Raw genomic sequence first — 14,632 nt, forward strand, 5'->3', positions numbered from 1 at the left:
TTTAATAGTCGATGGATCTTGTGAGTTTGTTAATTGTAGATGTAATTTCGGAACTTTGACAGATGCTGTTGACCTATGACCAGTGTGTGTATTCCATTGTGCTGGATGATGTTTGTCATTTGTACAACATACAGCTGTTTACATTTACAATATTGCACTCTGAACCCAAGACTTCTGTGTTTCTCGCTTTCTTTTCATTTATTTATCGATCATTCCACACATTGGTACATCTTGTGGTTTTACCAGTTCTTACTCTGTGCCAATAATCGGTAACTGGTCAGTTAGACCACATGTTTCAAGGTGTGCTGGACTGCACTGTCTTTGTTTGACAGATAAATTCCCTCTTGGTTTTCCTGGCTCTTAATCTTTCCCCACTTGTGACTTGTACCAGACTACTTCCTTTCACATTGTTGGGATTCCTCAAGAGAGATACCTTTGTGACCCCTCCCATCCCCCTCCAGTAACTTTGCACCCCCTCCCTTTAACCCCAACCCTAACATCTCGATGTACAGAATTGTGCAAAAGTTTGTGTTATTGTCACTTTTGTGGTGCTTTTCGCTATAAATCATCTGTGGGAAGTTAGAAGTGTGCAATGTCGGAAGATAATCATTCAAATTTCTGTGAAAGCCAATTTAATCTCACAGTTACCTTTAATGCCTGGTGTTGGCTTAATGGTTAGGGTGGCGGGCTTTGGATCCCAGGGTCCTGAGTTCAAATCCCGCTCAGCTGTTGAATCAAGCATACTGTGTCGGAGTGGTGACCCGTCCAGGATTGTGCCCAATAGCCAAGGAGACTGCTTAGGCAGCACCAACGCTCTGCACACAGTATGGTCCCAATCTCTTCCTCCTCCTACTTTTAATTACTGCAAATATAAAATAAATGAGGAATTTTAAAATTTTATTTTTGCTAAACATATGTTATCATGTGATCGTAATATCCACTTTCCACAAATAAAATTAAAAAAAAACAGTTTATGGATTTTCGTACAGTAAATAATAATAAATTATTAAAATAATCACCACCAGTTATATTAATGTGAATTGCAAGAAACCACAACAAAAGATAGAAATTAGTGAAGATATGAAATTTGTTTTCGTCAGTTTGTTCCGTTGCTTGAAAGTCTATGAGTGGGTTCAGAATGGCTCCAAGGAAGCAACTTTCACCGGAACATCATGTGAAGATCCAAGCTCTGCGAGAAGGAGGGAACATGGTGAGGAAATTAGCAGAAAAGATGGAGATCTCCTCCATTGGTGCGAGGTACAGTTCGCAATGCCTGAAATTGCCTCGGGACAAGAAAATAAAATGCCAGGAAGACCCAGAAGAACCTCCCCAAGGCAACACAACCACTTGAAGTTGTTCAGCTTACACGATAGAAGGAAATCAACTCAGCAGCTGACGAATGAAATGAGAGCAGGCCTGAACATTAACATTTCGTCCAACACTGTACACAGAAAGCAGATTGCAGCAAATAAATCGCTGCTGAGACCTCAGAACAAAGTGAGAAGACTGAAATTTGCAAGAAAACACCAAGTTTGGGGAACTGAACAATGGCATCAGGTGCTCTGATTTGATGAATCGAAGTTTGAACTTTTTAGATCCTCGTGGAGGATCTCTAAGTCTTACTCATGTTGTTGTTCTTCATCTTCTTCTTGTTGACTTTTTTGTTTCACAGCCTACAGTTTTCATTGAAACTTCCTGAAACTTGGCATATATACGTAAAAATACCCTGCGCAGACAGTAACCATCTTCGATTTTGAAAATTCCTCCGAGAAAAAAAAAGTCATGACGTCAAAATATCTCTGCTAATGGAAATCGCCTAAAAAATTATCTCCGAAATGAGGCAAGCTTTTTGAATTCTGTTTGCGGGAATCGAACAGGGCATTAGCAGAGATGAATTACCGCACATATGATACATCACTATGATGTCATATCAATTTTTATGATGTTATTCTTATTTTTTGACTTTTGTTTCACAACCCAGAGTTTTCATCGGATCTTCGTGAAACTTGCCATGTATATGCAGAAAGCCCACGCGCAGGCAGTAACCATCTCCAATTTTGGAAATTCTTCCGAGAAAAAAAGTTGACGTCATAATATCGCGCTAATGGAAATAGCCTATACCATTATCTCCGAAACCAGGCAAGCTGTTTAAATTTTGTTTGCGGGAATCAAGCCGGGCATTAGCACAGATAATTATTGATCACAAACCTGATACATCACAATGACGTCATATTCGTTTTTATGACGTCATCATTAAGAGGACGAGGATCTTAGCTCATTTGAGCTTGTTGGTTCTGAGACACGCCAGGTCGAACGCTGAAGACTTTGTGAACGTGACAACACACGATGTTTGCAACCTACTGTTAAAAACATGGTGGAGGATCTGTGACTATCTTGGGTTTTATCTCAACTTTTGGTGTTCCAAAACTTGTTAGAATCAATGGGATGCTAACAAAACAGAAGTACAAGCAAATACTGCAGCACCAGGAAGTTCTGAGTGGAAATCTTTTAATCGTAAGAGGACTCTTTTTCTAACAAGATAGTTATCCAAAACACACTTCCAATACAGTTAAATCGTATTTGGAGGACAAGGTTACAGCTGGTGTGCTCCGAGTGTTAGAATAGTCACCTCAGAGTCTGCACATGAGACCCATCGAGGCCATATGGGATTACCTGGAAACAGAGAAAAACAAGAGGAACCCAACTAACCTTACATAACAGTGGAATGTGCTACCGGATATTTTGCACAATATTCCTATCAGAGTGCTTCAGTCATACACAGGAAGCATGGGTGAAAGAGTAATGGCACTCAAGAAGGCAAAGGGTGGGCACGTGGAGTATGGTCTGAGACTATAAAATGACACTGTTCTTGTTATTTCTTCAGTAGTTTGTTTCATGTGCATTTATCAAGGTCGTTAATTCACAATATTAAAAACATATGACTCATCACTGATAATTTGATGTATTTAATTGTAATCGCCCAAACCTTCGCACAGTACTGTATATTTCTCTTGTTTTTCTTTTCAGTGAAAATTACCTATTCAGGTGGGGAAAAGAATTGGACATCAACAAGTTGAATAGTCTCCGCGTCGTCTTCACGGTACGTATGTGACTATTCTTGAGCTCCTTTAACCTCTGATTGCCGCTATTAATTTATTCAATTTTACAAGTGTTAATGTACCTTGGGACTGGCTGTGCTCTGAGGTTTTCCTCACTTTTGACTTATCTCTGTATTTGTAATATTTTAATAATTATTTATTTAATTATCCCTCTTAAAAATCATTAATAAAACTAGGGGCTTTTTACAGACAAGCAAAATGGTAATTCCATTGGGACGAACTTTGTTTCCAAAAGCTTAGAATCCAGTTCCTCTTTGTCCCCACTTTGACCCCTCATGCCCAATCGCCGACGTCACATGGACTTTTTCACCTGAGAAGGAACCTCAGAAGGTGAAAGGTTCCGAACAACCTTAACTCTGTCTCGGTGACAGGCCCCAAACTTCTATAATGTTGCTCTCACTTGTCTGCTCTGTTCAGCCTGTCCATCACCTCGTCACCTATCATCTGCCTGAAAAATATCCAACATCACTCCGTTCAACAACATTCCATTTGTACATCTTCATAAAAGCGTATAAAAACGATGACACCAGTTAGCTAACACTTAATCTTAAGCTTCATCTTAGAATCAATCACTCCAGCTGACATTACCTTTACTTTTCTCATATGGCCTAATCATTAATCCTCAGTTTACATTCCATCCCAGTCACTCAAGTTTGGGCATGCTGCTGTTTCTCTCAATAATGGAGACTCAATATTAAACATGATGGTAGGTTCTCTCTTCCTGGCCATATCTCAGGCATTCAACACAGCCTGGTATTCCATTCTGCTTGCCAAGCATTCTGCTTGTGTTATTCAAGCTGCTGTTGTCCTACATTTGGAAACATCTGCAAAGACAAAGTTGTCACAAAGACAAAGACAAAGATGTGACAATACAAAGCAAGAGGAGGCTGGTGAAAGCTCTGGTGTTTCCAGTTGCAGTGTATGGAGTCGGGGACAGTGAACACGAAAGAAAGAAAGAAAGAGATTGACATTTTTGAAATATGATGTCCACAAGACAAAGGATAAAAATTCCATGGCCTGCACCAACAGCAAATAAATCAGTGCTTGAATAAATGTGACCACCATGTACATTAGACGAGCTGATGCTAAAACGGAAACCGTCATATTTTGGACACAACACATGCACAGAAAACGAAAGTCTGCAGAAGTCATCCATGCTCGGTGTGATTGAGTGAAGAAGAGGAAGAGGCAGACCTTATACACCCTCGATTGATGGGGTAAAGGCTTCAACCAAGCTGTTTCTTCTCGCACTTTGGGAAGTAGTGAAGGATAGGGATGTTTGAGAAATCTGATCATGAACGTCACCAGGAGTCAGACATGACTTGACAACTTCATCACTAGATGCCTCCATCTAATAACAGGATGGTAGTGGCTGCTTCCTTCTCTGCTGACCAGGAGTAGATATAGGGTCAGATGTTGGTCGCTGGAAGGATCATCTCATTAATCCATATATATTTTTCCACATTCAATCATTTAAAGAAGTCCAGTCTCTTGAGCTTCTGGGCTTCATCATCAGAAATGACCTCTCCTGGGCAGACCATGTATCCATGTTGTCCTCCAAGGTCAGCCACAGATTGGACTTCCTTTGTGCCAAGTCATTTCTTGGTAAATATGAACTTCTCTCAACCTACATGGCTTTTGTCCATACTTGAAGGATTCCAAAGTTCTTCACATCATTAGCATACCCTCAAAGAAGTTGAAGTACAAGGCATATTGCTCTCATATAGCAGACAGGTTGTGGCCTCTCTCTCTTTAAAAAATAAATAAATACTGCTTCTATTCTGTGCTTTTTTTCCCCTTTACCCTTTCAACCCTTCAACCCTCATCAGTTCCTACAAAATGCACATGTTCTTCCAGTAACCCCCTCCTGGTTAAACTCCCAGAATCCAGACTAACTGCACACACCTCCATTCCTTTGGTCCTCTTTTCTCCTGCTTGTGGACCCTCATTCCTGAGACAGTGCTTCAAGGTAGTGCACCACCATCTCATGTCATTCTGCATCTCCACTGGTGATCTTTCTACCCCTATTAACCCTATCCAGTCTCTCCGTCTCTCCGTCACACACACACACACACACACACACACACACACACACACACACACACACACACACACACACACACACGTTATTATGTTTCTCCAGTCTCATCTCTCCTCCTCCGTTTCATCATTCATTCCCTTGCTTATGTCCACTTGTCTCACTATCTGTACGTTGCCTTTCTTTTCTGCATCAGGATATTTCTTTCTCTTCCATGAGCCTCAACTTTGTGTACAAAATAATAAAAATTAAGAACCCTCGAGGATGCTCGTACAGAGTCCTCACCGGGAGACCACCTCTCTGTCTGTTAGATTATTAAGGCATTGTTTTCAACTTAATTTATAGTCAAATATAATATGTGCAAGATGTAATTGTTTTTGAAACTAACCTTCAATGTTTGCATTGACAAACGGAGCACACATTGAGAAGAAAAAAGAAAAGAAAATTAGTTCAGACTATGGAATTTTGGCCAAACTTCCAAATTCTTAATGTGGACAAACTTCACCTGAAACTACTCTCATGACTTGGCATTGTATCTCCATTGCTAGGTAGTCCTGTTCCAAATGGAAAAGATCAGCATGTGTAAGGAATTGGTTCCAGTATCAAACACCGTGTGACTTTGCGTTAGTGTGCTTTGTAAAGCCAAGTGAAGTTGATGGCCTCACTTTGATAGATATCAGAAGAACAGTTTCCTGGAGAGCAGAGACACACAAATGTACCTTGGATGAGGGATTCATTGTATCTGCACAACACTATTGGCTGAAGACTCGACCAGATGAGGCTTTCTCGCTGTTGTAGAACAGGGTCATGACTCAACACACCAGGACTTGGCTTATGGCGAGCACAACTATTGATTAGGTCGACACAGCGCAGTAGCTGCCAAGGAACGGGGTAATGTGGCAGACATGCCAATGCCTGGATCACTTCAGAATTAGTGCCAGCCAATGAAGGTCACTGGGAAAACGGTCGACACCCAAAGAATGCTGATGAAGCATCGAGAGTGGAGCACGTTCTGCCTTGGCACCTGTTAGATATGGTGTCTACCACCACCGATGTGGTTAAATTCTCAATACAGTTAAAAGATGCACTCAGAAGTGGCGAGCAAGTTTGTCAAGACAGGTGGACGTGAAGAACATTGAAAATCTATTTATCCTCCATATTACTTCTGCAATCGAACATTTGTTACCAAAGCTGAGAGGATTCTGAACACTGTACTAAACTGTCCTCGGTACACCACTATTTATCAAATTTACCACTTATTCACTGAATATCAATGCAGTTCGTGTGACTTGCATTTCAATTCACACTTTATTGAGAACACTCTGTTATGGTACTTTTGTTGACGAAAAAGATTCTCGGTGTTGTTCATTGTCATATAAATTGGTTCTAAGGTAGTTACCATTTGTTTAGTTGTTAAACTCGGGATGAGGCTGGAGTTGGGGGGAATACAATGGAAGTGAGACTTGGGTCCACAGAAGATTTGCCTGGGGAGTTACTGGTGGAAGTTTCTGATGGTCCCCATGACCCCAAGTGTCAGTGGGATCTTTTCTCATGGACGTAGCATGCCATGGCTCATTCACTTGCCATAACTGTATGATTGAGAGCCTCTTCCTTGTGAGCTGAAATGATGTTCCTCGTGCAAACCCTGAGTAAAGTAGCATTTACATGCAACGAACTAACAATGCATATCTTGCTATTTGCAATTCAAAGGTTGGTTTGGCATTCATTGTGGATTATGCTGTATGTGTGTTGGCTTATTTAACAACAGCAAAATAATTTGCTCTTGGTAATGACCTTACCATTCTTTTCCCTTTGTTTCTCCCTCGGTTCAGGATCTCGGCAGCAAGGAATTGAAGAGGGAAAAGATCTGTTTGGTCTGTCAAGTGGTCCGGGTCGGCTACATGGACCTCAAGGGGACAAACACAAAAAAGAGCACGTCTGGACTTCGGCGATCATTTGGCGTGGCTGGTATGAACATTTCTTGCTCACGAATCAAATACTTGATTGAAAGGTTAATCGATTTTGGTGAAGTATCACCTGACTAGGTCAATAAAGAAGGAATGATTTCACCAGCTCTGTAGAGGAGAAGGAAACAATCTGTCTTAAACGATTTTCAAATGATGAAATAAAAATTGTATTAAAGGCATCTGAAATCCATGTTGGCCTGTTTAATGTTCCCTTGTGAATGAATCCCTGGCCCGTGATGTTGGTAACACACGGTTAAAATCCCAGGCATCACGTTGATTTATCCATTGTTTACTTAGTCCTCTAATTCATGTAAAAGTACATGAATATGTCGTAATGTTTTAATTCAGAGGATTCATATGTAAGTTCCTTCACCTTAAGTCAACCTGACCCTGACCCTGACCCCAACCCTAACCACCTTGTTCATTGCTCAAGAGGTAATTACAGTACAGGAATGCAACACAGGTACTGTACTTTGCACTCACAAGGCAGTGATTACCTTGTCAGAATAATGTGCTTTAATTGTGCTTCCTTTTTATTTACTTGAGTACGGAGCACACATTTAGCTCTTTATATTGTTGCATGTGAATCTTCCATAATGATGCTCCCATGATCACAATTGCAGTATTCTAGTCAATCTTTTATCCTCTTGTAACAGACATCTTCACCAATATTTTATCTGATCATTTTGTCTCTTAAAGCAATCTTTAATGGTCCAGCTTTGGCTTGAAATGGTGCAACATATTTAACGGACCTGTGTGTGTTTATTTTACAGTAATGGACATTACTAGCATTATAACGGGAAAGGTGGAAAGCGATGAACAGAAAGAATTCTTCATTCCCTTCCAGCAGTAAGTTGCACATTGGTAGTTCTTGGTCACGAGGCATTGCATGCCATACGCATCAGTTATTGTGTGGATTGCATGCCATGCATGTCATTGCTGTAGAGCGCATACCCCCGCACGCAATGCCTGATCCAGTAGAACATATCGTGCCCAAGAAATTTTTTAAAACATCGTGCTATATTTTGTTTTTGGCCCATCTCTCAATGGTGAAGAATCACTTAAAAAATTTTTAAATTCTCATATCCGGATTCAGATCTTCAGTAAAATCTGATCAGTTCTTCCGTGTCACACACCCAACGTGTCCAAGTTTCGTCCGAATCCGTTCATAACTTTTTGAGATATCGTGCTATATATCGGTTTTAGCCCCGTAATTCAATGGTGAAGAATCACAAAAAAAATCATCGGATCAAGATTCGGATCTTCACCAAAATTGAATAAACCCGTCCTTGTCACACACCCAACCTGTCCACAAAATTTCATTTGAATGCTTCCCCAACCTTTTGAGATACTCTGCACACAAATACATAAACAGACAAACAAGAAAGATGTCATGCATATCACGATATTTGCGAAATCCATAAATCAAATTTGACCTAAAAATAATTGGCGGTTAAATTCAGTGACCTGATATGCAAATCCTGGTCAAATTTCTCATCAATCAGATGAAAATAGATTATTTTTCAGATTGAAATTGATGAATTTAGAAGTTTGACCTTGAGTTGACCTTTGACCTTCTGACCTCAAAAATAGTTGTTTTCCAATTTAGGATTGTACTATTCAATTGCTGTTTAATTTTCAAGTCAATTGGATGAAAATTGATGTTTTTCTCGATACAAATTGATGATTTTAGAAGTGTGACCTTTGACTTTTTGACCTCCTAAAAGTTGGTTTCCTAATCAAGTGATGCAGTTTTCAAATCTTGTTCAAATTTCAAATCAATCGGATGAAAATTGATTTTAGAAACCTGACCTCAAGATGACCTTTGACCTCAAAATCAATAGGCTTCTCAGTTGAGACCACCTGTACAACTTGGTAAAATTTCATGACGATCCGTTTAAAATTGACCTGGAGGCGATAAAGACAGACAGACAGACAGACAGACAGACAGACAGACAGACAGACAGAATAACAAAATCGACTGACCAATACACTTGAAAAATCTTCGATTTTGCAAGTATCAGACAGACGGACAAAACAGGCCTGGTGCTGGCTTAATGGTTAGGATGGCATGCTTGGGAACCTAGGGTCCTGAGTTCAAATCCCACCTCCATTGAATTGATACCAGGTGGGGTTGATTCAGGTGGGGTTCAAAACTTTCAAATACATTTGAAATAAAAAATTTTTCACCAATATTACAAATAAATTTGTACAAAATAAATGTTTGTTTTATGATTGGTGTAAATCATGACAACGCATCAAATCTGTGATGTCGTTCTCGGCAATGACGTGTGGAGAGGCGAGCACAGCGAACCGATCCACGCTAGTTCATATCTGTGGGTGGGTCATAAGCCGCACCCAGTCTCCAGGCCAGGCTTAACCTCTCTACCCCAGTGTCACAAGCACGGCCCATTAGCCAGGCCACGCCCTCCAGCCGTCCAGAAATGTCCGCCATATTTTTCGCTCCGCATTGGTCAGATTGTTCAAAGGGTTCTGATGGACATTTGAAGTCTGAACAATGCATCGTCTATCATTAAATATAAAGATACCATTTTGAGGAAACAAAGGTATACTTTGATGACAACTCAATCGAGGTAATGCACGTCTTGTTTGCAGCGATCGTGACAGCGGTCTAATATACGCCATCCAATGAAGGCACATTATCATAATGCAAAGGAAAGGAAATCGTGGTCTTTCATTGAAAAAAAAACAAGCTTTTGGTTTTCACCCAATGATTCAAGGTTTAATAACAAACTGATGGACATGTAATTCACATGTTATGTGAAGTAAATAAATATTAAAATTGGCTTGGTCGTGAAATACCTGTCTGCAATTAACTAGCTGGGAGGCAGCCGGAGAAATTCCCAAGAGATATTTATGATGTACACGTACACTTTAAATAAGTTATGTCCATGTACACTTTAAAGTTGTATGGCATGTACATGTACACTTTCGTACACTCAACATCACCACTGAGTTTATGTACATTTTAAAACTGAACAAGGTATTGTTACCGCTGTGGAAATTCGCAGAACACCATATAGGTTCTTAGTTAGTTATGCCATTAAGTCCGTGTTCAGTTAGATTTCCCCACTGTTGTTTAATGGCATATTATTCGTGTCACAGGGCTGTGATTCTTTGAGATAGTGTTTTTCTTTTCCTATCGTTATTTTGGACCAACCACACTTCAACCTCAAGCCACAACAACCACCATTACAACAACCAACATCGCTCCCAAATAACCACAACGCCAACCATGCCACCATCACCACAACCAAGTCACCACCACCAACGTCGCTCTCGACCACCGCTTCGCGGCGGTCTCCTCACGCCAAACCACGGCCCTCTTCGTTAATGTAAACCGTCTCGACGAAGCGAAGGAAACCTGAGGAGTTCCGATGGCGCGCGGATTTCCCGCCTGATTCTCCCTGGACCTGTGCCAATTCTGATTCTCTCGGCCCCCGTGAGGCGAGAGGGCACGCCCCTTTTCTGGAAGGTTCCCGCAGGTTCTGGAAGGAGGGCGGGGCGAGAGCGGAGGGGCATGGCGTGAGCAATATAAGGGCATGCAGGACGCCAGGTCTGGCAGCTCGTCTGTTTTTCTCGTCTGCTTGGAGCTCGTGAGCTCGTGGGTGTTTTTCAGCAGCTCGTGGTTCTTTTTCCTCGTGGTGGCAGCTCGTGAGCTCGTGTGTTTTTCTCGTTTGCTCGAGAGCTCGTGAGCTCGTGGTTTTTTTTCCTTCGTGGTGGCAGCTCGTGAGCTCGTGTGGTTTTTTCGTGGTGGCTGCTCGACTTCTTCGTGGCACCAGGAACACGGACGGGAGGCGCCGCTTTGCCACCTCTGGCGCGCAAGCCTGCGCATCCGTGAGGAGAGCGCGGGAGAGAGCTCGCCAGCTCCGTGAAAGGCTGAGCTCAGCCGCGGCTGTTCTAGCTGCCGTGGGGCGACGGACGCCGCGACTCGCCCACAATCGCACCGCGAGGGTGCAGGTAACCTGCAACGGTCTCGTGGGATCCGTTCAGTCTGCCAAGTCCCACGCCATAAAGGCCCACGGGCCCCGTCTGAGCCCCCTGTCTATGGGGGTGGTCTTTTTCTTGGGGTTTTGCTTTCGAATGACTGTTGGTGGCGCCGTGTCTTGTGAAGTAAAACTGTTAAGTGGCTGTACATAAATTGCTTATAGTCGGTTGTAGTGCTTTCGCTTTATTTTCTTCCATACCTGCATGATTGACTGTATATGTGTATTAAAATAAATGTGTTTGTGTGAATGTCACCCGTTCTTCGTGTCTTCTTTCCCCCATTGGAACGCCATATTGCATCTCGGAATATTAGTTGGGTTTTAAATACCCGTTAAATAGAATCGGATCCAGTGAGGTCGGGCGATAATACCCGCTCGGTTATCACTGCAGAACGGAACGAACCGCTTGGGTGGTTCGTGTCCAAGCCGACCTACGCTGAGGTACGGTCTCCCGGTAGGCTACCCGCGTGGGTACTTAGATGTATCGAGATTCGGCGATTGACCCTATTCTGTACGGGTAGAAAATTGGCTAGGCTGTGGTGGGGTTGAAGACCCACCCGTGACAGGGTTCCGGTGTTGCTCCGGAAGGTCAGGACTGAATTGTCCGTCCGGTGGGCGAGCGGCTACTATTAGTGGAAAGCGGCCGTTCGCACGCCGGCGGGCGCGAATTCGTAACACTGATGTCGAGGAGTGGGAAACAAACTCTCCCGCCTTCACACCAAACCAAATTAACGGAACCGGATCAATGGTGAGTGAAGTGACCCGAAATGTTCCCCAAATTACGGGCATTTAAAAATTATTTCGTAGAAGCAAGGTGGCGTTCCAAGGCGAACGGGAGCAGGGGGATATGGATTTAGAAAAGGTAGAATCCATGGCTCAGGATGAAATCCCCGAGCAGGACATTAATGTGCAGGAGCAATTCCCCCCACAAATGGACCCAGAGCCCGAAATGGGCGCGGCGGCTGCGGCTTTTGATACCCCCCTCCCCTCCTCCGCCAACCCCCCACCCCCCCCCCCCCCGATCCTTGCCGAGTGCATTCGACATGGCCCAGCTATTCGCCATGCTGGCAGGAATGAAAGGGGATATGCAACAAATGAATAATAAAATGGATGGAAATACGCAACAAATGAAAGAAATGAAAAACGAAATAAATGGGAGTTATCAACGAATGAACGACAAAATGGATGAGAATGTGCAAACAATGCGGGGTGAGATGCGGCGAGTGGGGCAATGCCTGCAGGCAGGCATAATGGCAGCACCATGTGTCAGTGCGACCGAACCGACAAAACGGAGTGTGGACTGTGTCGGCCCCGCGGTGGAGGACAAACTAATGCGGGAGACATGTTGGGCGAGAGTCGTGATGGAGAAAGTGACGGTGAGAGAGAGGGAAAAAGTAAATGTGGTGACTGCGACGTGTAAGAGACACGTGGAGACGACAGAGAGAATAAAGGAAATAAAATGTACAGACCGGGAGATGGAAACGGAAGCGGAGAGACTACACGATAAAGACGGGGTGAAAGACGAGCACACACATGGAGTTAGTAGAGGACGATGAGGGGGAGCTCAGAGAATGTCTCGTGACCCGGTGCAAGCAGCCGGTTAGCCTCCTTCAGGAATGGAGGGAGACGCTATGCTCCCTTGAAGCGGATCTCGACCAGGTGGGTCTGGTCGAGCTTTGAGAGGTAGAGGGGATGAGTGCTGTGGACGGGTGCACACGGAGCTTGGGGGGTTTGGAGACCCCAGAAACCCTTGTGGTGGCACAAATCCCCGTTGTGAATGTCCCGAATGAGGCACCGTGTGTGAAAGGAACCACGAGTGCGGGTGAACGGCCGTGTGTGAATGGAACCACGTGTGCGAGGGAAATGGCATGCGTGAGTGAACGGCTGTGTGTGAGAGAGACCGTGTGTGTGAGGTTGCTGTATGTGAGGGAGATGGCGGCTGGCATGCGGGAACACAGCAACCGCGTGCCTGCATGTGAGTGCCATCTCGAGGTGTGTGAGCCTCGTGGCACATGGGAGTTTGTGCGCGAGAGTGCGACGGAGTCGGTGCCTGACGGTGGACAAAGGCCGAGTAGCGGCCGTAGATGCATTGGGGACCGTGCCGGGTTTGCACGGCAGCACGTGCGGGGTCCGTGCTGTGCAACGCACGAGACCGCCACATGCGCGCCTGCGGGAGTGAAGCCCGGTCTGTAAACGCACGCGGTGGATTAGCCGATCCCGCTGACGGATAGAAGGTAGGCTGGACAAAGGATTTGGACCAGATGGGTTCTCCTCGTGAGCGTATGTGTGAAGCTCCGATGGGCAGAGCACATGTGTTTGTGTGGGGAACCCCTCGAGACGCGAGGCTTGTTTTTTTGATGCGCAGGGTGACGTCATGGCTGCACGTAGGGTTGGAATCCGGCAGAAGGGAAGTCCCTGCCGGATGGTACCGTCCAAGAGGGACGAGGTGTGTGAACAGCTGCCATGACGTCACGGGAAAAGAGCGCAGGTTGCGAGTTGCCGCGCTGATACGCGCAATATAAAAAGAAAGAAAAGCAAGCCTCGCTTCGGGTGAACAGGATTCCCTGAGCAAGGGGTGGAAGACCCCCTTCCCAGGGCACAAGACACCACTAGTTAGGGGGAAGGGTTAGCTTAGCTAGACCGGCTCCATGGGGCAGGGATAAGTCCTCATGGGGCCCGTGGAATGGATTAGTTGGAGGGATTCAGTTTAGATTTAGGAGGGAATATGGGAAATGATTGATTTGGAGACATGGACAGACTTTGGATGTGTAGTGGGGACATAGCTTAGCTACGTAGAGTTAAAAGGATGTGCTACTAGTGCAAGGGACGACGTGGGAGCACGAGGTAGTTAGGGGATGTAGTCAGCAGAATGGCCGAGTTCAGCGATGAATGAGTGTATGGAAACACATGTTGAGTGAGTGAGGCCAGCGGGCCTGAGTGTATGGAGTGAATGTGGAATGCATGGTGGGAGGAGTGATTCCTGCCCAAGGGACCCCAGGGTCAGTATAAAGTGAGATAGTGGGTTCAGCAAATTGACAAAATGGAGGTCGTTTTGCTGTTGGTGGGGAAGTAGGCTCGAAACACGTTTTGGAGGGGTGCAGGAGCCCTGTTGACGGGCTGGGAGCGTGGCTGCGAACGGTGAGTATCGCTGAGTGGGTACCCCGGGCACCGGGCTAGTCAGCCGCGGTAGGCCAAGGGCCCATGGGGGGCCGGGATAGCTGTTAGGAACAGGGTTCCGGTGTTGCTCCGGAAGGTCATGACTGAATTGTCCGTCTGGTGGGCGAGCGGCTACTTTTCGTGGAAAGTGGCCGTTCGCACGCCGGCGGGCGCTAATTCGTAACTATGTTTTCATTACAATGAAAATAGTCATGATTAATATTTTCAAGTGATCAAGCTTCAATAAAAAAAACTGTCCTTTTGTAGGCATTTTGGATGTACTGTACTGTATGCTGTATGAAGGGAGAAGGCAAGGCAAGGCAAGGGGGAGAGTGGAAGTCCGGA

General features: G+C 44.5%; 1 protein-coding gene across 3 annotated transcripts in view; it reads left to right on the top strand.

Annotated features, from left to right (window-relative positions):
* The window catches only part of LOC147016229 (dedicator of cytokinesis protein 1-like), a 235,709-nt gene that overhangs the window by 51,836 nt on the left and 169,241 nt on the right, over window positions 1-14,632 (top strand). For all 3 annotated transcript variants that reach the window (XM_085849067.1, XM_085849068.1, XM_085849069.1), the window contains 3 exons: window positions 3,028-3,100; window positions 6,990-7,125; window positions 7,898-7,973. In XM_085849067.1, coding sequence (XP_085705193.1) covers window positions 3,028-3,100; window positions 6,990-7,125; window positions 7,898-7,973 — 285 coding nt within the window. The remainder of the gene's footprint in view (window positions 1-3,027; window positions 3,101-6,989; window positions 7,126-7,897; window positions 7,974-14,632) is intronic.

The sequence above is a fragment of the Eptatretus burgeri genome, chromosome 12 (assembly GCF_056783735.1).
Source record: "Eptatretus burgeri isolate ZD-2024b chromosome 12, Ebu_testis_v1, whole genome shotgun sequence".
NCBI lineage: Eukaryota > Metazoa > Chordata > Myxini > Myxiniformes > Myxinidae > Eptatretus > Eptatretus burgeri.